This window comes from Enhydra lutris, unplaced genomic scaffold, assembly GCF_002288905.1.
Source record: "Enhydra lutris kenyoni isolate GAN:26980312 unplaced genomic scaffold, ASM228890v2 scaffoldscaffold13, whole genome shotgun sequence".
Taxonomy (NCBI): domain Eukaryota; kingdom Metazoa; phylum Chordata; class Mammalia; order Carnivora; family Mustelidae; genus Enhydra; species Enhydra lutris.
The window spans coordinates 19,724,429-19,749,457 of NW_019154097.1; the positions used below are offsets into that span (position 1 = coordinate 19,724,429).

General features: G+C 41.4%; 1 protein-coding gene across 3 annotated transcripts in view; it reads right to left on the minus strand.

Moving 5' to 3' along the window:
- LOC111145748 (ZFP37 zinc finger protein) overlaps positions 1 to 24,531 on the minus strand; it is a 51,547-nt gene extending 27,016 nt beyond the window's left edge. Inside the window, exons 1-4 of one of the 3 annotated variants that reach the window (XM_022500924.1) lie at positions 24,400 to 24,442; positions 18,901 to 19,027; positions 18,320 to 18,454; positions 12,544 to 14,070 (exon numbers count right to left, since the gene is read on the minus strand). In XM_022500924.1, the coding sequence (XP_022356632.1) occupies positions 12,544 to 14,070; positions 18,320 to 18,454; positions 18,901 to 19,027; positions 24,400 to 24,432 (1,822 nt within the window). In that variant the 5' untranslated portion in view covers positions 24,433 to 24,442. Of the gene's footprint in view, positions 1 to 12,329; positions 14,071 to 18,319; positions 18,455 to 18,900; positions 19,028 to 24,399 lie in introns of those variants that run through there. The other 2 variants (XM_022500927.1, XM_022500925.1) reach the window with 2 other exon arrangements.
- Positions 24,532 to 25,029: the final 498 nt, after the last annotated feature.

Sequence of the window (25,029 nt, forward strand, 5' to 3'; positions counted from 1 at the left end):
ATACCTGCCTTCAGGACCCAACCATTGATTTCTATGTGGCCCCAATCCGTGACTCTGAGAGACTCGGATTCACACAGAAACGACCAATCACGAGTCCCACAAGTTCCCACTCAGTCGCTGACCCTCCTGAGTCCACTACCAGCAGCAGCACCACTAAATACCAACGACTGGCGGCAGTCACTGTTTTGAGCAGGCCTGTTTAATTAATAAACACAATTAAGACCGAAAATTACGGACCCCCGGAGATGCTCAGTCCCTGATCAAATATGATGCCGTTACTCCCAACACCGCAGGCAGGGACTGAAACTTCCTTTTATGAGACCCGGTTCCCTCAGTTCCCAGACTCGCCTGCAGGACCCTCAGCAGAGCAAAAACGCAGCCCCCTCCCGCCGCCAGGGCTGTCGACTCTTCTTGGTGTTAACGGCGGAAGCAGGAGCGGCCCTCGACCTGCTCTATCGCGAGACTTACCGGGTGTCCAGTCGGCCTGAGCCTGGGGAATTAATATGGCCGCGCCTAGTTAGCGAAAAGTATGACGGTGCGGGAGGCGCCATATTTCGAGTAAATTTTGGCGCCGTACACAAAGAAGGCTAAGAGCGAGGGAAGTCAGAACTGGGATACTGGAGCTCCTAAAAAGATATACAGGGACAATGCGGGAGCAAATACAGAAAGTAGGAAAGAATCCCAGGTCTCTGAGGATGGAATCAGGAAACCTCTTCAGCTAAGATCTGTAGCAAATGGAAACGCAGCACAAGGTGGAAATAAACATGGAGAAGTAGGGTAGGGAAATAGGACAAGCCACTCCTGTTATTAAGCAAACGAGAAGCCTGAGTCTCAGCCCAAGTCAGCTGATCTGCAACACATTGCCTCACTTTCTCAGTGTTAGGTATAGTAATGATACTAGTATGCGTACTGAGGTAGGTTTTTAATTTAGGTTTTAGCTGGGCTGGAAAAGTCAGGATGGAGCACTATTCTCCCTGAGAGATAGCACTGGGAGAGGGGAAGTCAGAATCCTTTCATCCTGTTACACCCAGCCAGCCGTCCTGGAAAATGAAATTCAAATGTCTTGTTCTGGCAATGCTTTCCCAGATTGGAATGAGGACACTGCCCCTGATGGGGAGACACATCAGGTAGAAGCAGAGGGGGAATTGCTTGAGGATAAACTCTGTAGGATGATTCAGAACCCCTAGGTCGTCTTCTCAACCTGGTCTTGAACTAGCCCTGTGGCTTTGGGCCAGCCACTTTCCCTCAGTTCTTACATTTGTAAAGCAGAGGGAGACCATGAAATACTCATTTGGGTATTTCAGTGTTTGCTAACATAGAGAAGAAAGTTTCAGTGTCAGTGTCAATGAAAAGCACTTCAGAATCCATGCAGTTTTTTAAAAATAATACAAGCCATATAATAGTGTTGTTACTGTTAAATTAAACAAGGAAACTATTAAACAGAGGTAGTTCTAATGCCTTAGTAATCCTAGTAAGCAAACCCAATCCAAAACCTATAAATTCCTCAAGTTTAAGAAATCAAAACCTAAGTACACCCAATCACCAACAAGGCTTTCGCAAATAAGATAACTGCTTAAATTATAGACAAGCAAATAATTGCTTTGCTTTGCTTCTGGATCTTATCTATGAAAGTCTTGCCTCTAGCTCTTGTCAGTGGAGCATTTCTAACCATCTATAGTTTGGCGCTGCCCAGTTCTTGAGTCAATTACTACTGCTCAAATTAACTTAAAAATTGTAATAGGCCTTAGTTTATCTTTGAACATTACTACAAAATATCCAGCCCTATCTGATGCTGAATGACACTATGAATTAATTCTCAGGGTTCACTCAGCTCTTTTACTCAGATACAGTGGATGTCATGCTTCTGGAATGTCCTCCCCAACCTTATGTCAGGAAAAGTTCTATTTGTGCTTCAAAGCTGGGCTCCAAAATCCTGTTCTAAGTTTTTTCCAGAGCCTACTGACATCTGCGCCTTTTTATGGACACAGCTGCATATGTCTTCCTCTATCACCGTTATCACTGCCTGGATTTTCAGTGTTTGTGTCTTTTCTTCCCTGGGGTCTGACAGCTACTCAGGGCAAGACTGTCAGAATCAGCTTAGTTTCCCTTTTTTTGTTTAATACATATTCATGTCTACTGAGTCTTCCACCATAATGTAAAGCTCATTCCTTCCTTCACTTACACACATTTATTATTATCACGTTGGTAATGCAAGGTAGGAGCTCAGAGTGTGAGAGTGACAATGTAGTGGGTTCAGTGACCTGACAGAGGAATGCCTGGCACTGTGGGGCACAGTAAGATGTAACTAACTTGGTCAGGGACTGGGTGGTAGTGGTGGGGGTGTGGGAAGGGGTTCTCACAGAGGCTAAGAACATGATTTTAACACCTGAGTCTTGGAAGGGGAGCAGGAGTTTGTCAGGAAAACGAGGTGAAGAAGGAAAGTCTCAACAGGAGAACAGCAAATACATACCACTTCTCAGATACCTGATAGCAGACTAATCCCAACTCTACATCTTTATTCAGGTGCTTCCCTTTCTTAAGAATTCCCATGCACGCCTATTTTGGGGGGAAATTCCATGCCAAAATTCCATGCCAAAAATCAGGGGAGTCTTATGCTTTGTGAGGCCCCAAATTAATAGTTCTTTTACACGTATAATCTAAGTCAGGGGTCTGCAATCTACAGCCCTGAGGCAAATCTGGCCTGCTGTCTGTGTTGATAAATAAAGTTTTATTGGAACACATTCATGCTTATTCATTTACAGGGTGTCTATGGTTGCTTTTGTGCTATAATGGCAGAGTTGAGTAGTTGTGATAAAAACCATATGGTCCATCAAGTCTGAAATATTTACTATCTATTCCTTTACAGAAAAAGTTTGCTGACCCCTGATCCAATTTAATGCTAAGGGAGAAACCACTATTATCCCTCTTACACAGAAAAGGAATCTGAGTCACCAAAAGGTCACATAACTGTTAGTGGTGCAGCCAAGATGTAAACTCCCAAAGTCTAACCCAGAGCTTGTGCTCCTAGACACTACACTACACCTCAATGAATGTCTTTTGAATATCAATTAATTCCTGTTGGTAAAGAGACAAAGATATCAATATAATTTGTCATCCAACCCAGAACAGCGTTGACAGTGAAAAGAGGTATAATTACTAACTATATCCAGACAAGGACATAGACAAAACCTCTCCTGGGCAATCTGTGACATGTGATCAGCCTAGAGATAGGAACTGAGATACACAAGACAGAGCAAAAAAAAATAGATGAAATAATGAAAGATGTTTTATTTCATAGTCCAGGTAAGTGAACTTTCTTGCTTTAGAGTTGTACACATATACATTAAGAATACTTTCTGGTGAATTTTTATGTTACTCTCATTAGCTTATGATGCTTCATCTTACCCAAACAATGAAAATAGTTCTTAGTGTCCAAATACTCCAGGTTGATCAAGTGTGTGTGTGGGGGGGTGTTCTGTTCAATATTCCACTCTACTCTCAGCTGGCTTATAAGGTAAGAGGACACATGGTCAGACAATCCATGGAAATGGCAGAAAAAAAATGTGTAGGGGCGCTTGGGTGGCTCAGTGGGTTAAGCCTGTGCCTTCGGCTCAAGTCATGATCCCAGGGTCCTGGGATGGAGCCCCACATAGGGCTCTCTGCTCCATGGGGAACCCGCTTCCTCCTCTCTCTCTCTGCCTGCCTCTCTGACTACTTATGACCTTTGTCTGTCAAATAAATAAATAAAATCTTTTAAAAAAAAGTGCAGAATCTTAGGAGCAGCAGATGTGTGCAAATGTGTGATAGCTACTTACTTTGATACCAATTTATAATACAAATATTGCTTTCAGTCAATCAAATATACTCAAAAATGCATCTAAAACTGGTGGTTCTTATAGATTATTAGAGAAAAGAGGTGCAATTGATCAGGGAAAACACATACAATGGAAAAAACAAGACACCTAGGGTGGGGCCCTGGAAAATTTTAACTGGTGAGGGATAAAGGAAAGGGGAACTGATGATGGGAACAGAGGAGAGAGGGAGGGAGCAGAAGATCAAGAAGAATGGTGTCATAAAGGAAGAGGGAAGTGTCAAATGTCAGATGCAACCAAAAATCCACGAGGATAAGAACAAAAAATGTCCCTTGGATTTAATAATAGCAAGGTGGTCTTTTTAGAAATTGTTTCACAGTAATGATGAAGACTGAGCCCTACCGAAACGTACTGAAGTATAAATGTGAACTGAGGAAGTAGAAACACCAAGGTAATACCAGTTCTCAAGAAGCTTGTATATTAAGGGAGAGAAAGATGAGAATTCAGGTTACAAGCTGATATTTTTAACATATAAGGGAATTTTTTAAAGATTTTATTTATCTATTTGACAGAGAGAGAGAGATCACAAGTAGGCAGAGCAGCAGGCAGAGAGAGAGGGGGAAGCAGGCTCCCTGCTGAGCAGAAAGCCCAAGGCGGAGCTTGATCCCAGGACCCTGAGATAATGACCCAAACCGAAGGCAGAGCCCCAACACACTGAGCCACCCAGGTGCCCCAACATATAAGAGAATTTAAGCAGGTCAAAGACTGAATTATTTCTGAAGAAACATGTCTTCAGACAATTATAAAGACACAGATCAAAAATCCAATGGAAAAAAGGACAAGTACCTCAATAATAATTAAAGGTATGTAAATTAAACAATGAGATTTTCCATGCTGATAACATTTTTTAAATTGATAGTATCCAGAATGAAGAAATCACGTATGGAATTATTCACACATACATGTAGATGGGTGGCAGACATTCGGCGATACTCTCAAAATTTAATACATGCCAAAACAACTTTAAAAAAGAGAAAGGAAGTGGAAGGGCTTACTCTCTTTACCTGACTTCAAAACTTAGTATAAGGTTACAGGAATCAATTTAATGTAATAGATAAATAAGTATACGGAACAGAGAGTCCAGAAATAGATTCTCACATACATAGTTAGCTGATGTTTATTTAAACGCTGGTGGCAGTGGCATCACTGGTGGGGTTTGTGGAAACGCCATGTGGAGTTTGTGGCAAGCCGCAGCAGAAGAACACAGGCTCCTCAAATTCTGGGGCAAGGCCAGGCCATCCGCAATGGAGGATTAGATGTTTTTGTAAAACATCTGCTGGCGGGCTATCGCCCCCAGGTAAAGACAGAACGCATGACCATGGGACACTAAATGACTACACCACCAGAACTACCCAGTATGAGGGAGATCCTGTCAAAACCATCAAGTCATGAATGAAGTGGGTTTTGAAAATATCCATTTTAAGATACAAGTGGAACATTCAGGAACAGCAGGTATAAGCAAGCACCCGGCATCCACGACTGTGACATCAGCGTCCCCTGCAGGATCTTCAGGTTGATGCCTGAGTCCTCTGAGCTCTTTGTGGTCAGGAATGAGCAGGCAAGAGGAGAGATCACTCTCTTAGAAGAAGTGAATAAGCCTGATGTCAGTAGAAAGTGAGCTGCTATCACACAGTGTGGGCAGGGAAGAAAACATAGAACCCAGTGGTCCACTTCGTACGCCTTGCCTAATAGTGACCATAGCTGCACAGGTTCAGGTCTGAGAAGGGCATAATGGCCAGTGTCTTAAGTCAGCAGAGGTAGCTGAGAATGGATAGTGGAAAAGTGAGATGATGAGTTATCTATTACGAACTTCCGACCACTATTGCAGCAGAAACTGTAGTTTATCCCACTAATCTCTCTTCTGACGTCTCCCCGGGCAAAAAGGGACTCAGAAATTCTGGAAGGAAATGTGTATGTGTGTGTGTGTGTGTGTGTGTGTGTGTGTGTGTGTGTGCACAGAGCAAGGGATGTTTTTATGATAGAGTTGTATATCTAGATTCTTCAAGGAAAGACTTGCTGCTTGGCTATGCGGGATGCGGTAAGAAGACAACCTCTAGCTGTCAACTACATGAAAGTAGGCCTCAGTTACAGAGAGCTGCCTCACCCAAGGTCATGCCCTTCACAGGGCAGCCCAAATCTGGTGAAAGAGCAAGGTGGGGTTATAATACAGTGAGTAAGAAAAAACACTCCAGAGCTCTGCACCAGGTTGGCACAGGCTTTGTTGGGCCTGCAATGTATGTAAACGTTTTCCTTTGCCCAATCCTAATTTTCCTCCTTCCTTTCACAGGTATTGGTTTTAAATAAACATCGGATTCCTCTAGCTCTAGCTCAGTATCTGCCTCCGGAGAACCCAACCACAGTTCTGTTGTAGTCAGAGAATGTGTTCTGGATGATTTCAATTCTTTAAAATGTACTGAGACTGGTTTTGTGGCCCAGCATATTTTCTGCCCTGGTGTTCATACCATGTCCACTTGAGAAAAATGTGTGACTCTACAGCTTAGAATTAATGTTCCATAAACACCAGTTAGGTCAAGGTATCTTATAGTGTTCCTCAGATAGTGTATGCCTTTGCTACTCTCTCCCTCTCTCTTTTTTTTTAAGATTTTGTTTGTTTATATATTTATTTAGAGTGCACACACGAGGTGGGGGAGGGGCAGAGGGAGAGAATCCCAAGCAGATTTCCCGCTAAGCATGGAGCCCAAGGTGGGGCTAGATCTCATGACCCAGAGACCATGACCTGAGCCAAAATCAAGAGTCAGTCACTCAACTGACCAAGCTACCCAGGAGCCCCTGTCTTAACTAATTTTTCTGCCTAGCTCTCCTGAGCTACCTAGAGAAGGATGTGAAAATCTCCAGTTATGATTGTGGAATTGTTGATACCTCTTTTCAGTTTTTTCAGTTTCTGCTTCTTGCACTTTGGAGCTCTATTCTCGGTGCATAAGTGTTCATGAATGTTATGTCTTCCTGAGGAATTAATCTTTAAACTTTTTAAATTGGCCCTCTTTGACACTTTTATTGAGAAGTCTGTTTTGTCTGCTATGAATACACCAATTCACACTTTTGTATGCTTACTATTTGTATGATATACCATTTCAATCCATTTAATTTTAACTTATCTGTGTCTTTTTAAAGTCTAGATCTTTTATTTTTAAAGATTTTATTTATTTATTTGACAGACAGAGATCACAAGTAGGCAGAGAGGCAGGCAGAGAGAGAGAAGGAAGCAGGCTCCCCGCCAAGCAGAGAGACCGATGTGGGGCTCGATCCCAGGACCCTGGGACCACGACCCGAGCCGAAGGCAGAGGCTTTAACCCATTGAGCCACCCAGGCACCCCTAAAGTCTAGATCTTATACAGAGTGTAAAATTGGATCTTGCTTTTTTTATCCCATTATTAAAATCTCTGCCTTTGGGACACCTGGGTGGCTCAGTTGGTTGAGCAGCTGCCTTCGGCTCGGGTCATGATCCCAGCGTCCTGGGATCGAGTCCCACATCGGGCTCCTTGCTCATCAGGGAGCCTGCTTCTCCCTCTGCCTCTGCCTGCCATTCTGTCTGCCTGTGCTTGCTCTCTGTCCCTCTCTCTCTCTCTCTGACAAATAATTAAATAAAATCTTAAAAAAAAAAAAAATCTCTGCCTTTTCATTGGACAGTTTAGTCCACTAATTTTTAAAGTAATTATTGCTAAGATTGGATTTAGGTCCACCATCTTATTATTTGTATTGCTTGTCTTCTTTGATTTTCTTCTTCTGTATTTCCCTTCCTATTTCCATTATTAATTTAAAAATGCTTTTTAGAGGTTCATAAATTTATCGGTTACGTTTTTGCCTATATCTCTTTGCTTTACCGTTCAGTGGTTTCTCTAAGGATTGCTCTATCATCTGACTTTCATAGTCTCCTTGAAGTTGATATTGTACCAAATCGCATACAATTTAGAAACCTTTCTACATTTTAGGTCTTCCCCCATTTTTCATCCTAGCACTGTTACATGTAATGCATCTAAATAACTTATAATCCACATAAGACAATGTTGTAAGTTTTGTTTCAAACAGTCCTAAGGGGGTGCCTAGGAGGCTTAGTCAGTTAAGCATCTGCCTTCAGCTAAGGTCATGATCCCAGGGTCCTGGGATGGAGCCCCATATCAGGCTCTCTGCTCATGGAGATCCTACTTCTCCCTCTCCCTCTGCTGCTCTCCCTCCCTGTGTGCTCTCTCTCTGTCAGATAAATAAATAAAATCTTTTAAAAATCCCAAGTATTATAAAGAAACGAAGAGGTTAAAATAGTCTTGTATTTGCTTATGTATTTACCATTTCTGATGCTCTTCAGTGCTTCCTGAAGAACTGAGTTTCCATTTGGCGTCATTTTTTTTTTCAACCTGAAAAACTTATGGTCTTCTGCAGATAAATTCTCTTAATTCTTTTATCTAAGATATCATTATTTCACCTTCATTTTTGAAAGCTATTTTTGTTGGATACAGAATTTAAGGCTGATGGGTTTCATTTTGTTTTTCCATACCACTTGAAGGATACTGATCTACTGTCTTCTGGCCACCACAGTTTCTGATGTTGTCACCAATCATTAGAATTGTTTTTATCACATGTTTTATGTTGTTTTTTTCCCCTGGCTTTCCAGATTTTATTTTTATCCTTAGGCTCTAGCAGCTTGTCTAGGAAGTGTTTTCTTCACACTTAATTTGCTTCGAGTTCACTGATATTCTCAAATCAGTATATTTATATCATTTATCAAATTGGGGGAAATTTCAGCCATTATATCTTCAAATATTTTGTGTATTCCTTTCCATTCTTTCCTTGCTCTCCCTTTGGGACTTCAGCTACACATATTCAAGATATTTTGTTATTGTCCCACAGGTCCCTGAGATTCTCTTCCTATCTTTTCTATCATTTTCCCCTCACTTTAAATCATTTCTATTGAGCTGCTTCAAGTTCAATGACTCTTTCCCCTGTCATTTTTCTGCTGGTAAACTTATCCAGGGAATTTTAAATTTCAGACATTGTGTTTTTAAGTTCTAGAATTTTCTTTTTTTTCCTTCATTGTTTCTCTTTTTTCTTTTTTAAAAAAATCCTTATTCACTGTGAGTATATCTTTATTTCATTAAGCACCATTATATTAATATCTTCATATGCTCATTCCAACTTCTGGGTTGGTTGTCTCTTTTCTTGAAATGGGGTCACAATTTCTTAATTCTTTGGCTGTCTAATAAGTTTTTCTTATATTCTCCATATCATGAATGATAAATTGTGGAGAGTTTGGATTCTGTTATATTTCTCTGAAGAGTATTAATACTTTTGTTTTATGAAGTAATTAGCAGGGTTGAGCTCAAACTTCAAACTAAGTCTGTGGGGCAGCAGCAAAAATAAAAGCTCAGTTCTCTTGTCTTTAGGGGAAGCGTTAGGAGTCTGTGCCAAATATGCATGGTTCAGCAGTAAGTCAGAGATTTGGGCAGAATTTATTCACAGAATTTGGATTACCCCTCTGTGAGTCTCTTCTTTGGGATTCTCCTCTCACTTTCCAAGTGGCTCTGGTTGCCCTGAACTCAGTCATGTGGTTTCTTATCTCAAAAAGACTTCCCTGTTTTCTATCAAATTACCCACCCCTCTGCCATACCAACTTCAGCATGTCCTCAGGCTAAAAACTGTGATCTAACCTCCTACATTCCCTTCTCCCAAATTTCGACACATTCCCATAATCTGCTTTTGTTCACTCTCCAGTACCTCATGACCCGGAGACCAGGTCATTGGTTGTGTGTGTGTGTGATTTTGTCCAGAGTTTATAACTGTTTTCTGTGAGAGGATCAGGATTAGTAGGACTCTACTTGGCCTTACTCCAGTAATGAAAATTCATTACAACAAAATAAAATTAATTCAGGAAAATAGAAAAATTATTTGGAAAAACGTTAAGCTTACTCTTAAACCGACAATGCTGAATGAATCACTGTCCACATAATGATGGTGATATGCACTTTCCAACATATGTATATGTGTATATAAACATTATCTTCATATTAAAGAAATATCTCAGAAACATTTTTAAATACTTTTTAAATTTACTTCAACAATGATTTAAATCAGTGTTTCTCAAAGTGCTCCCCAGACCAGCAGCACCAGCATCTCTGGCAAGTTATTAAAAATGCAAAATCTCAGCCACCTCCGCCCTCCCCGACCTACTAAATCTGAAACTCTGTAGGTGGGGCCCATTTCTAAAGTCTGTGTTTTAGCAAACTCTCCAGGCAATTTTGATACATCTTATCATTGGTTTAGACTCACCTCTGTATGTCTATTTTCTTTATCCCTCACCTCCAGTAAATTTTAGACATCACTTCCCCATTTATTGATGCTAATTTTTAATTCCTTTCTTACTCTATAGGATGGCTTTCAGTATTCATTTCTACTATTCAGGCATACTTTCCCAGGTATGGGGTACTATTATGGATTCTCCAAGAAGTGTGGGAAATTTAACATGGCCATAACATGTAACTGTTTTATCCTTCTAAAAAGTGCAGACTTTGGGGCACCTGGGTGGCTCAGTGGGTCAAAGCCTCTGCCTTCGGCTCGGGTCATGGTCCCAGGGTCCTGGGATTGAGCCCCGGGTCGAGCTCTCTGCTCAGCGGGGAGCCTGCTTCCTCCTCTCTCTCTCTCTCTCTCTGCCTGTTTCTCTGCCTGCTTGTGATCTCTGTCTGTCAAATAAATAAATAAAATCTTTTTTTAAAAAAAGTGCAGATTTTCCACAGCTCTGGACAGTGAGGATTCATTCTGTGCATAGTACCAGACTTCCACCTGGTTATAAGTTACTGATGGAAAATGGCTTTCACATTGCATTTTCCTTCTGTGGGAGTAAATAAGTTACTTGGAAATGAGGTTCTAACATCCACGTGTTGATTTTTCAATGCACGTGTGCACACATGAATGCACACACACACAATTTCATTCTCAATACTTACGTCTGTTAATTCTCTGACATGAGGAAATCGGGAAGACAGGAACTTGATATGGGAAGTATTTGCAAAAATGGCACTTGATCACGTATTTGTTGAGGGTCCATCATTATGCTAGACTAGTATCCAGGTAAAATATTTATTGAGCAGAATTGATCACTAGAAAAGGCTTGCTTATTGACCCATATGTTTATTCTGAAGAACAAATGAGGTAATGTAGTGAATGTACTGTGAAAATGTAAAAGGATACATGCATGCCAAATATTATTACCTTACATAACAAAACCATTTTTGTCCTTCTGTCACTGTTTTTAGTGTAACAATTCAAAAACAATTCAGTTGTATTTTTTTATCCATGACTTATGAGGTAAAAAGTAATAATAGTAAATAGGTATGCAGTAGAAAATAGTTCTCATCTGGAAACCCAAATTGATTCACACTATCTTTTGGAATACATGCTTAGGAGAGACTCTGAGGCCAAGTCTAGGTTCACTCAGAAAAAGTGCAGTGATCCATTAACAATGTCTGCTATTGAACAAGAACAGGACGCAGTGGCATTTGTTGCAACACATTTGAAATCCCAGATTGAGGGGTTTATTTATAAGTACTCTGAATATGTGATAAAAAGGAGTGACTGTTCAGAAAATCACTTTCATTCACCTGCAATCACAACGTATCTTTTAAAAAATATGGCATATAGAAGAAACACGGTGCTAAATTACAATTGCAATTCATTATTTTAATAAAAAGATGAGTGTTGGATAGGAAAAGTCTTTGTGAATTCAATATCAAGTTTAGTAGCATATCCTCAGATTCATCACCCTTGATAACAGGCATAGACACTTCATCAAACACCACCACGGAGTGAGCTCAGTGAAAATATTAATCAGTGTTGATGTATGCATATTAAAAAGATTTTAATTGTGAAAATAACCCATGTACATTATTTAAAAATTCCAATAGTATATAATAAAAAGGAGGTCTCCCTCCCATCCTAGTCCTCACTCCTGTACTCTTTTGTTCATGACAACCACTATAAAGCTTCTTCTATATTTTTTCAAACCAAGTCTATTCACATACAAATATATGTATACATACATATGTACAAACATACATAGACAGAGAGGGACAGGTAAACACCCCTTTTGCACATAAGTGGGAACATACTATACACACAGTTCAGCAACCCGCTTTTTTCACTTAACAATACACTGGTGCTGGTAGAGAATGATGTCCCTATCCTCAGCCTCTTTCTTTTATTTTTTTCTTAATTTTGTGTTACTATTTTTTACATAAATAACTTTTAGAAAGTTTCCAGCTGATGTAGAAGCTAACAAGACATTAAAAAAGGGTTAGGTGATAATATCAAAGATGAGGCTCATACCAATGGCCAGACACACTTATACAAGGAAATTAACAGATAGGCAAATTCTCTATTGCTCTGATTATTCAGCTAATTAATGATTTTTAAAGCTTTATATTTGGGTCTGAATATATAAATAATTAATGATTATTTTTAAAACAATGTTTTTTATAAAAGGTTGGTATCATCCATTGCTTCTACATAAGATTCACTTTCAAATTCTCTCATGTGTAATTAGGTGTGACTTCTTATTAAAGGCTTTCTAACATCCTTAAAATTCAGAATCCTACTAAGGTTAAATAAAACCTTTAGTTTGAATTAAAAGATTTCCCACATTTATTTCACTCATGAGATTTTTCTTCTGAATGAGTTTTCACATGTTTGGTAAGGGGTGCATTTTGTTTGAAAGCTTTTCCACATTCATTACATTCATAGGGTTTCTCTCCAGTGTGGGATCTCTGATGTATAACAAGCTGTGACTTCACATTGAAAGCCTTTCCACATTCATTACATTCAAAAGGTTTCTCCCCAGTATGAGTTCTCTGATGTACAATGAGGTGCGACTTTTGGCTAAAAGCTTTCCCACATTCATTACATTCAAAGGGTTTCTCCCCAGTATGAACTCTCTGATGTTGAGTAAGGCCTTCAATCTGTTTGAAGGCCTTCCCACATTGATTACATTCAAAAGGACTTTCACCTGTATGAGTTCTCATGTGGTAAGTAAGAGAAGAGCTATGTCCAAATGCTTTTCCACATTCATTACATTTATAGGGCTTCTCCTTAGTATGAGTTCTTTGATGTATAATGAGGTGTGACTTCTTGCTGAAAGCTTTCCCACATTCATTACATTCAAAGGGTTTCTCACCCGTATGAATTCTCATATGTTTAGTAAGAGATGAGCTATACTTAAAAGCCTTTCCACATTCATTACATTCATATGGTATTTCACCCGTATGAGTTCTCACATGCTCAGTAAGAGATGAGTTATACCTAAAGGATTTTCCACATTCCTTACATTCATAGGGCTTCTCACCTGTATGAGATCTCACATGTTGAATAAGGTTTGAGCTATGTCTAAAGGTTTTCCCACATTCAGTACATTTATAGGGTTTTTCCCCGGTATGAACTCTCAAATGGTCAGTGAGGGCATGTTTATGACTGTGGGCTTTGCCACACTGAATACATTCATACGGTTTTTCTCCAGTGTGAGTTCTTTGATGTACAACGAGGTGTGACTTTTGGCTAAAGGCTATCCCACATTCATTACATTCGTATGGTTTCTCTCCAGTATGAATTCTCTGATGGTCAATGAGTCCTTGTTTATGGCTGAGAACCTTCCCACATTGATTACATTCGTAGGGTTTTGCTTTAGCTTGAGTTTTGTCACACTTAGTAGGAGATGAGCTATGGCTGGATGATTTCTCATGTTTCTCTCCAGTTTGAATTTTGTCCCGTTTAGTATCGGATAAGCTATGATGAGCTAATTTCTCATGTTTCTTGCCAGTTTGAGTTTTGTCATGCTTATTAGATAAGCTATGGTTGGATAATTTTTGTTTCTTTCCAGCTTGATTTTTGTCTTTCTTTGTATCAGGTAAGCTATGGCTGAATGATTTCTTGTGCTCTTTAGCTACATTAGGTTTCTTTTTTGCATAGTTTCTTATATGACCAGGTAAATCTGAATTCTGTTTCAAACTCTTTCCATGTGAATCAAATTTAAGCCTTTTTTTTGAAGGAACATGTTTTGTACTCACACTTTTTTCCCCCAGTGAACTACATTCACGGCCTTTCTTCTTAGTCAGACCTTTTCTCTTGAATGCAACTTCCTTACAGAGTTTGTTTTGAGATTCCTGGTGGTTCTCTAGCTGGTCATTACCTTGCTGGACTTCATCTAAAATGGAATTCAATAAGACATTCTTGTGAATCTTTGTCCTCTCATATACTAGAATATAACTTATAAAAGAAAAGCCCTACTGTGGGGCTGCATCTTTACTCAGGCCTAGTATCCCAAAGTGAGTGAAATACCAAGTGCAAATGGCCCTAACTTCTTGGACTTGAGGGGAAAGTGTTGTAGGAAAAACAAGAAAAGTTAATTGACAATAGTAATTAGATAAAACTTTGCCTGTTCATAAATATGACCTTGCAGCATGGGACGGGGGGTGGAATAAACACAAGGAACAGTGACTAGGTAACGAAGTTAAAAGAGCTTGTGATTGTAGTCAATATTTTTTGAGGTTTCTCCTCAGCCCAAGCATCCCAGCTTTGATAACAGCCAGTCCATCCATAGTATTTGGCTCCCACAGCCTGTACTATATTAATTCAACTCTCCATGGTCACAGTTGGAGACACACCTGGCTCAAACCATGGTGTCCACTAAGAGTCTTCCTCCTCTTATGGAAGTATGGAGCATACCTTTGTTTCTGCCAGCTCACTCTACTAATTATCAAGTATCAATTTTTAAAAATAATTTTTATTTATTTATTTGACAGAGAGAGAGAGCTCACAAGTAGGCAGAGAAGCAGGCAGAGAGAGAGGGAGAAGCAGGTTCCCCGCTGAGCAGACAGCTTGATGTGGGCCTCGATCCCAGGACCCTGAGATCATGACCTGATCTGAAGGCAGAGGCTTAACCCACTGGGCCACCCAGGCACCCCACTAATTATCAATTTTAAACTGATTCCCTGCTTTAAATGATTGCTCACATCCTTCCCTCCATACATTAAAAAAATTACATATTTTAAGATATCTTTCCAGTGTGTGTCTTCCTTCTCTGAGACCACCACACCCACACTGACATATGGCAGCAACCACGTGTGAACCATATGATCCAACCCCTGGTTGAAAACAATTGACTGGTTGGTGGTAAACAAAGAGCCCTACCTAGACCAATAATATTCTCTCTCCTAAGAATTTAGAACTGAAATTCAAAGACTTCTTTTAGCTAGGTATGGATACTACATGTGTAAAAATCTAAAAACTTAAAGAGTTGAGACTACCATTTTGAGGTGACTTTTTTCAGTTATATGTATGGAAAAGCAGAAAAATCTTTAGGGTGGGGGCGCCTGGGTGGCTCAGTGGGTTAAAGCCTCTGCCTTCGGCTCAGGTCATGATCTCAGGGTCCTGGGATCGAGCCCCGCATTGGGCTCTCTGCTCAGCAGGGAGCCTGCTTCCCTTCCTCTCTCTGCCTGCCTCTCTGCCTACTTGTGATCTCTGTCTGTCAAATAAATAAATAAAACCTTTAAAAAAAAAAATCTTTAGGGTGGGAATTAAACAGACGCAACGAGAAAAGCCGATATGAGTCTCCAAGAAAGAGAGAGAGAGAAATTGAATAGCTGCCTCGGTCATAAAGGAACATTACATGAAAGTGAAAACTGGGATCAAATAGAAAAGAGTTATGGTATTTCAACATAGCCAGGAAATACTATTCCTTTCATCAAGGACTCTTAAGAGATTAGTTCCTGTGGAGTAAAAGATCAATTTTTATAAGTGTAGATATAGTAGTATAGATAAAGTAGGAAGAAGTAGAGTTGCCAGCTGCTTTTCCATTTAGGAAATTTTAAGTGATGCAAGCATTTTGGGGGGAAGAATATAATAAGAGCATGACAAAGGCGACATCTTCCAATGCCCAAGGATGCTGGAAAGAATAGAGGCAAATCTCTTTCTAGGAAGAAAGGGACCAAAACTCAAACTTTTCCCCTTGAGGTGCAACATTATAAGAACCCCTTACAATCATGGAGATTGGCCAACATGAAAATATATAAAGCACTGTGAGAGACATTTACCGTGGGGGGTGGAAAGGAAATTGAACTAGTGAAATGGTATAATCATAAGGTAATACTAGGAGAGTTGGGTCTGACGGAGCATGGGTTTAAGGCTGTAAGCTTCTCCTGAATCTGAAACAACAACTAAAATGTGAATTTTAAGCTAAAATGACTGTAATTTCAGAAACTGAAGCGTATTGCTCACTAGACTCAGCAAATCATTGGATGGAATAGAATAGCCTTTCCTTGAAGAAACTCCAAGTACTATCTGAGAACCTGAGCCAAGAAGAAAGCTACTGCAGCAATGACAAAGTTGTAATAGATGACTACCAGGACTATTTTTTAGTTGTAACACTGAGTATCGGAGAGAAAAGTGAACATAGCCAAAACTGGAGCCACTAATGGATGAATCAAAACTCCATGAGGTCTCTTCATCTGTCATTTGAAGGACTAGTCCCTCTGGTTTCAGGAAACTCATAGAGTCCCAGAAAATTCAGAGGACACTTGGACACTTAAATATATATTGTAAACATTCTGCCTTTGGGGGGGACTATTGTGATATAAATAATAATTGAATATTTTAATATTTGGTGGCAACATCAAAGATGAATTATTTAAAAAAAATGGATCCGACAAATCAGCTTAAGAATTGGAGCAATTTAGGTATGAGATAATATACACCTGATTTGAGTGATGTCTGAGAACTGAAGTAAACAAACAACCCAGGAACTGAGGAGAGGACAATAAAAGAGAAGGCAGAGATTCACAGGAATTCTGAGGTAGACAGGCCTCAAATCAAAGCAGACTCTGATAAAAATAGGGAAGGTGAAAGGAAGCTCTAATTTACAAAGAGAGACAGAAGGACAAAGCTTTCCATTTCTGATACTGTGAGACTGGGCTTTCCTGTAAGCAGGTAAAATATGAGTGCAACATGAAGAAACTGGAGGTTTATCTGGAGAAGATCAATTTACCTTAAAACTCACCAGGGTACAATAAACATCTTGATTCTTTTGAGGGAAATACAATAGGAAAAAAAAAAAAGGAAGACAGAGTAGAAGACAAAACCTTAGGAACACTTCAGCAAAGTGAGAAGGAAGAGAATCTGGTAAAATAAATGTAAAGAAGCACTTAGAAGAGAAGGCCAGATTCAAGCAGTAGAATTCAAGCCAGGTAGGCAAGAATTTCATGCTGACTGAAACCACCAAATTATGCACTGAAAGGTAAGCAGTGGTTACTATAAAGCCAGAAATTCACATATAGGCATGAATTCTGTAGGATTTGACTGCACAGGTTAATGAGTAAATGGAAATAATGATGCACTATGGGGTTAGAGCATTTCACAGTGAAAAGGAGGGACATGGAAAGTAATTAAAGGCAGGGGAGAATCATGCCAAGAGATTTGGTAAGAAGATGGATCTAAGAAGGTTTGAACACATAAGGAGAGAAACGTGATACCATGGAGTCCTGGAGTTTGAGTGATGAAGGGAAAACACTAAGGATATTGGGGGAAAAGAATAAAATAAAAAACAGCACTGCTTTAAATAAGGTAAGCAGTAATGGGATTCTGAGAACTGCTCCTTCTGGAAGCTGAGTGATGGACAGCATGGATGAGGAAAGACAATTAATAAGGAAGGGTCAGTTAGGCATCTCAGGGGCTGGTACCAGAGGTTCAGAGCTCTGGTTTTCCCCTTTTTTCCTACCACAATACAAATGGTGTGGCAGACTGTATTACTATTCCCTGTGGAAAGACTGTACCTCCCAGACCCATTGTCCCTTGAGTCCTCCCTCTGGAAGGATTATACATTCCTACCCTGCTGAACTTAACAGAAGCCAGGTGATCTGCTCTAACCAATTAACCAATGAAATAGGAATAGAAAGGGATTATCGACCACTTCCAATCAGTGATGTAAAGAGTGGTTCTACTCATTCTTCTTTCCTTTTGCCATGAGACCAGAATTTGCCAAATAGGGATCACTCTTTCAGTATAGGGCCAAAGGATTATGTGGGATAAGGCTACAGACTGAACAAGAAACAAATCTTTCTTGTTGGAAGCCACTAAGATTTAGGGGTCATTCCTTAACAGAGCATAACTTAGCCTAAGCTAACTGATACAAGCAGTATAAGCTAACTCCCATGAGTAGCACTGGCTTACAACTAAAATGAACCTCAGCCTCACACATGAAGAGGTTCGTAGATGGAAGAGAGATTAGAATCTCTAAGGTTAAAGAACCTTTGTAGTTTGAACTCTTCCTCCCCAAGAAATTCTCGTATTTTTCAACTGCTACTCCTGGTTAAGAAAAAAGGGTATGGGATCTTGAAGATTTTAAAAATAAATTATTCATTGAAGAATTCCAAAGGATCACCAAAAAACTAGAAACTTACTTCCATTGGTTCCTGTTTGCTTGGGTCTTCCTATTTCACTGGGACCACCTTGTCTGGGTCTTTTGCCCTTCCCCAACCATGGCTCTTCTCCTTTTTCCAACTTAGAGATCATGTCTGGTTTGGGAGCTTGAAACCCTGCTCACAAGAAATGGCAAAAACTGAGTGTTAGGAAAACAAACATCCCGGAAATCAAGCCCTAAAATTTGGACTTCAGAACCCTAAGAGGATAAAGAATATATATATGGCTTCTAAGAGGAGAGGCGAGAGAAGAGAGGAAAGAGAAGGAAGGGAGGGATGGGAGGGAAGGAAGGGAAGAAAGGGAGGGAAGGAGGAAGAGAGAGGGAAGGAAGGAAGGGAGGGAGGGAAAGAGGGAGGGAGGGAGGGAGAGAATATATGGCTTCTGAAATTTCACAATGTGATTGCACATGTACCCCAACTAAGTAGACCTTCCACAAATATCCTGCCTCATACCCCAAGAGATTAAAACTCTTCAATTCATAGCCAAGGCCAAACTTATCAAGAACTTTAGAGAGAAGGTATTACAGTAGACACATTTTGAATTATGAAAGAATTGTCCTTACCCATTGAGGCAAGGTTGCTATAGTTCTCCAGCATCACATCCTTATACAGGTCCCTCTGAGCAGGATCTAGTTGCTCCCATTCCTTCTGGGTGAAGGCCATAGTCACATCTTTGAATGTTACCGATCCCTGTAATAGCAATATTCCTATTCAGTCTAATGTTATCCACATTAATGGGTGATTTGCACGAGATAATAATGATTTGCTCTTACCTCAACCATTCAGTGTTGATCATGATATTATATAGGATACTAATTCTTCACCCACATCTGCATTTTTTTTTTTTTTTGAGAAACAAAGATCATATTAAGAAATGTCCCTGTTAAGGACTGAATATCTGTGTATCCCCAAAATTCATATGTTGAAACCCTACCCTCCAATGTGATGGCATTAGGAGATAGGGCCTGTGGGAAGTAATTAGAATTAGATGAGTGCATGCAGGTGGAGTCTCCGTGAATGGGATCAATGCCCTTTAAGAGTCATAAGACAGCTTGCTTCTTCTCTGCCAAGTGAGGATACAACAAAAAGTCTGCAGCCTGGCAGAAGGTCTCACCAGATCCCAACCATGTTGGCACCCTGATCCTGGGACTTCGAGCCTTCAGAATTGTCAGAAATAATTTTCTGCTGTTTATAAGCTACCCAGTCAATAGTACTTTGTTGTAGCGGCCCCCAAATGACAGTCCCATTGGCAAATTTGTTTATTCAAGAGGATAAAAAAATTATACAATCATCAGAGAGAAAGAAAATTACCAAAAACAAAAGAATTAGTCTTTATCTTTTCTTCTATAACCAAAGACAACGGACTAGAGTTCTGAGGTAGAATCAAGACCCTTGATTTTTATAACCAGCCAAAAGATCATGTTTGGAACCAAAAATAACATATTTTAGGCATGTAAGGATGCAGAATGTCTATCGCCTTTGTGCTTTATAAATAAAGAGAAGGGAAAAAAAAAGAAATAAAGAGAAGGAAAGGGACACAGAAAAGGAGGAGGAGGAGAAAAGCAATGTTTTTTTTTGTTTTTTTTTTTTTTTTTTAAAGGAAAAGTGCATCAGAATAAAGATTTCAAGATTGGGAAAGATGAAATATACAAGAAAGAACTATGAATAATAAAACCTGTCAAATGTCTAGTTATATCCAAGTAACTTGATAATGTTCTTGTACAACTGTTACAAAAGTATCCTTAAAATCAAGAGGTGTGATGTAAGAAAAATTAGCAGGACTACAACTGGTAGGGGTGGGGGATGAGGGAGAAATTAAAGCATGTTAAAGATTCTCTTCTTTTTTTTTTTTTTAAGATTTTTATTTACTTATTTGACAGAGAGAGATCACAAGTAGGCAGAGAGAGAGAGAGAGGAGAAAGCAGGCTCCCTGCCAAGCAGAGAGCCTGATGCAAGACCTGATCCCAGGACCCTGAGATCACGACCCAGGCCGAAGGCAGAGACTTAACCCACTGAGCCACCCAAATGCCCTAAAGATTCTCTTCTTATTAGGCAGGTGAGAGGAGGATGACACAGGTACTGGAGAATTTTGCCACCAAGAAATACACATTCAAACATATTAATCTCACATTGAAAAATGACCCCCCCACCTCCATAAGCCACCAATCAATTAGCTGCCGTATGTCAACAATCTGTAACCTCTACGGACCTCCAGTCATTGATTTCTAATAAGCTCCCTTATTGATTGCCACTGGCCTCCCAATCACTGGTGTTAATTCCAAATGACTGATCCCAACAAACTTGCCGATCACTGACAGCAACAGATTTCCCCCAATCACTCCCCAAACATTCCAATCACTATTCCCAGGGGTCCTTCAGATACTGATACCCATGGAACACAGTCTATCTCTGATATGACCCCAAACCCCTATCCTACCAATCCCCAATCACTGACACCAACAGAACTCCACCAACAGTGGCCTTTACAGAAACCCTAATCACTGCACTATGCCTTCAACCTCTTCGGCCATTGTCTTCACCTGCTCGATTTACCTGAAATCTACCCGTCTCCTGAGAACACTGCTCCCTTACAAGGTTCCCTAGCCGAGGTTGGTTGTTGCGGCCCAACCATGACTCCTGTACCTCGGGGCTTGAAGATGAGGTAAATGATGACTTTCAACCATTTTTCATACATCTTTCAAAATCCCTTTCATGTTTAGAATATCACGAGATTTTATGGGGCGCCTAGGTGGCTCAGTAGGTTAAAGCCTCTGCCTTCCGCTCGGGTCATGATCCCAGGGTCCTAGGATCGAGCCCCGCATTGGGCTCTCTGCTCAGTGGGGAGCCTGCTTCCTCCTCTCTCTGCCTGCTGCTCTGCCTACTTGTGATCTCTGTCTGTCAAATAAATAAATAAAATCTTAAAAAAAAAAAAAAAGAATATCACGAGATTTTAAACCATTAATCCTCTGGTTCAATGATTCACTAGGCAAACCCACAGGACTCAGCATATAGTTGTACCCGTAGCTATGATTTAGTACAGCAAAGGAACACACAGCAAAACCACCTAAGGAGGGATGCCTGGGTGGCTCAGTGGGTTAAGCTGCTGCCTTCAGCTCAGGTCATGATCCCAGCGTCCTGGGATCGAGTGCCGCATCGGGTTCCTTGCTTGGTGGGGAGCCTGCTTCTCTCTCCGCCTCTGCCTGCCACTCTGCCTGCTTGTATGCTCTCTCTCTCTCTGACAAATGAATAAATAAAATCTTTAAAGAAAAAAAAAAAAAACGGCTAAGGAAATGGTGGGTGGGGTAAAGTCAACAGAAACCAGACACAAGTATCTGAGTCACACAGGACATACTTGATTCCTCCAGAGGTAAGTTGTGAGAACATGCGTGAAATGTTTCCCAAGGAAAGACAGCGGAGACTCAGTGGCACTCACAGGCACCCCCTGCCTGGCACACACAAAGATCTTAGATTTCCAGAAGGAAATCAGGAGCTCGGCATAAACCACATTGCTGACCTAGTTTAGGCACAGTGAGACATTTTTATCATTTCTGGAAATGATGGGATGCCTTCTGAAGTCTAAGTTCTCAGACATCAGCCAAAGGTCAACCTTGCAAGCAGGCTTTTCTAAGGATGCTCTTTGGGGCCACTTAGGTCAACTTTTGTGCACAGTCATTCTTCCTTGTTCACTGAAAACTTGACTACCACGTTCCTCTTCATTCTAGCTCCGGCACTCTCGCTACATCAATGTAGAGGAGCCATTCCACAGCCTGGCCTTTCTCTCTCCTGACTCCAAAAATCTTTTCTCACATCCAGACTCAGCCACCTGCTCATCAGCCATCCATTCCTTAAACCTTGCCACACACCATGGCAGCACCGCTTTACTGAAAACATTCTATCCCCAACTACTGTTTCCTATGCTGCCAACCTACTTCCTCTACTACTTCCATGCCAATAGTTCTCCAAAAGCATTCAGACCCCATAAGCCATTGATCCTAACCACTTTTCCACAATCTTCCATCACCACATGGCCTTACTTTTCTTCTCTCTTCTCTTGCCTAGATTCTTTGTTCTAACACCATACGCACTCCATGGAAAACAGCTTTAACTTCCTTGCCCATTTTCTTCTCCACTGTACTTACCTACCAAAGCCTCAAACTTAATCAAACTCAACTCTCCTCTTAATCTCTGCCTGCAACCTTGCAGATGAACATTCCAAGAGAGAAAAGTCAAACAACTGAGTTGCCTGGACCCACTTCAGGTTTATAACACGTATCGCAAATGGGTATCCAATACTGAGAGTTTCCTGTTCCTCTTTCCAAGATGGTTATTCCAAACGTTCTCCTTTCTCTCTGAAATCTCCAGCATCTGCTACTTTCCCATTCTCAGCTGACAAATTCACTTTCAAATATACTTTCAAAGAGAAAGTGTAAATGGACAAGCACTACCTTGCTTTGTTACTACCAATTCCACCAAATCTGTTTCCAAAACCCCATCATTGTCTCTTTTCTATTAAAATGGAGGAAGTGTCCCTTCTCTTGCCTAAAGCCAGTTTCTCTGCTTATGCTCTAGATCCCAACCCCAACAGCCTTCTCAAGGAATTCACCCTCTGCAATTAACCTCTTTTCTCTTTTTTACCACCTATTTTTCCCTTTCTACTCAATCACTCCTACTGACATACAAAGTTGTTTCAATATCAATTCATCTAGTGAAAACCATTTCTTAATCTTATGTCCCATGTAATGTCAGTGTGTTTGCTCCCTTTACCAGCAAAATTCCTGGTGTGGTCTATACCTGCTGTCTCTACTTCATTACCTCCATTCTTTCAACTTATTCTACCAGGATTTTATCCCTATCACTCCACTGAAAAAGCTCTAATCAATCAAAATAACCATTGACTACATCTCACCAAACTCAAATCTTTGCAGTCAGGTGTCTGGGACTCACAAGAGCATATGACACAATGGTGACAACACAACTCCCATTGTCTTGAAAAGTTTTCTTCTTTATACTTCTTTGACACCACATTTACATTTTTCATCCTATCTCAGTGGCTACTACTCCTCATTCTCCTTCCCCTCTCGCCCCCTCCTCTACCAAACCTCTAAATGTCTGAGATCTGTCCTTGGTCCCACTTTTCTTCTCTAGCTGCCTTCCCTTCCTCAGTGATCTCATCCAATCTCGTGGCTTTAAATACCATCTCTATGCTGAAGCCTTTCACATATGGATTCTCTAGCCCAAATCTCTCCTAAGTTCTAGATTCATACATTTAACAACTACTCATTCTCTGCTTGGACATGTAATGGGCATCTTGACTTGGCCAAAACAGAACCACGGTCATCCAACTCTGGCTCCCATTTATATCCACCAAAATTGGTTGTCTCCAACACAACCCTTTCCCAGAAAAGGGAAACCCCTTTATCCAGTGCCTCAAGCCAAAAGTCAAGATGTAAGTCTTGATTCTTCTCTACCCCCATGTCTCATATCAACTCGTCAGTAAGTCTTACTGGCTCATCTCCAGATGTATTCCGGATCTGATTTTTCATTTCCCTGCATTTCCCTATCCTAAACCATCATCATCTCTTAACTATTGTGATAAGCTCCTAATGGACCTCCCTGCACCTCTGCACACACACACACACACAGGGACAATCCAGTCTCTAACTACCACAGGCACCAGAGTCTCTTGGCTCCCACAGACCACAAGCTGCCACACACCTCCCCAGTCTCTGACACACCACAAAGCCCCTATTTCCGATCCCCAGAGCCTTCCAAACTCTGGCCTTTCCGTGAGTGCCGCAGACTCCCCGCATCCCTGTCACCTCAGATCTCCCCAAACATGGATTACCATAACCTGTAGAACCCGCGGACCCCGCAGGGCCCCCATCACTGCCCCACAGATCCCCCCAGAGCGCAGACGACCACTCCTCCGCCAGAAGGCCCTCCAGCATCGCCTCCAATTCCCAAATCGCTCCTCTCAGAGACTACAGTCACCCTCCAATCACCGACCCCCCCATGAGACCACCTCCGACCACCAGGCCGCCCCGCCCCGCCATCGCGCTCACCGCGGCGCTGCCCGTCGGCTTGGGCACAGCCATCTCCGCAGGACACCCGGTCTCTTCGGCTTTCCCTGCACTCCTCCTCCGGCCCACGCTCTCCCGCTTTGTGAGGATCCACTCACAGGCGGAGGCCGACATGGCGGCGGCTGGAAGGGCGGCTTCAGCGGGTCCCGCGGCTGCCATGGCGGCGCCCCTGGGTATCGCGGCCGGGCGCGGCCATCTTGACCGAGGCTCCGCCGTACAGCGGGGGTCCGCGCTCCCAGCGGGCGCGCAGCCAGGTGGCCCGTGAAGGGGGGCGGGGGGGGCTCGGTGGAGGGTCCTGTGGGGTGAGCTGCGAGCCGGCAGAAAGCGTGCTCAGTTCCTCACTGCACCGTGCCTCACGGTGCCCGACGCCCAGGGGCTTGGCCACACTAAGGCAGAATTTGGAGTTTCCTCTCCGAATTGGTCACTGCAGCCCGCAGCCGGGAAATCCTTAAGCATGATGCCCCAGCAAGGACTCGAGGCAGCCGGGATAGTAAGAAAGATTGAGGGACAAAGGAGAAAAAGACCGATCGTGTAGACACCATTATTTTATAGGGAAAGAGCATTTATTCACTACTTCAAAACTCCCTAAGTACTTCCTGCACATCTACTGTA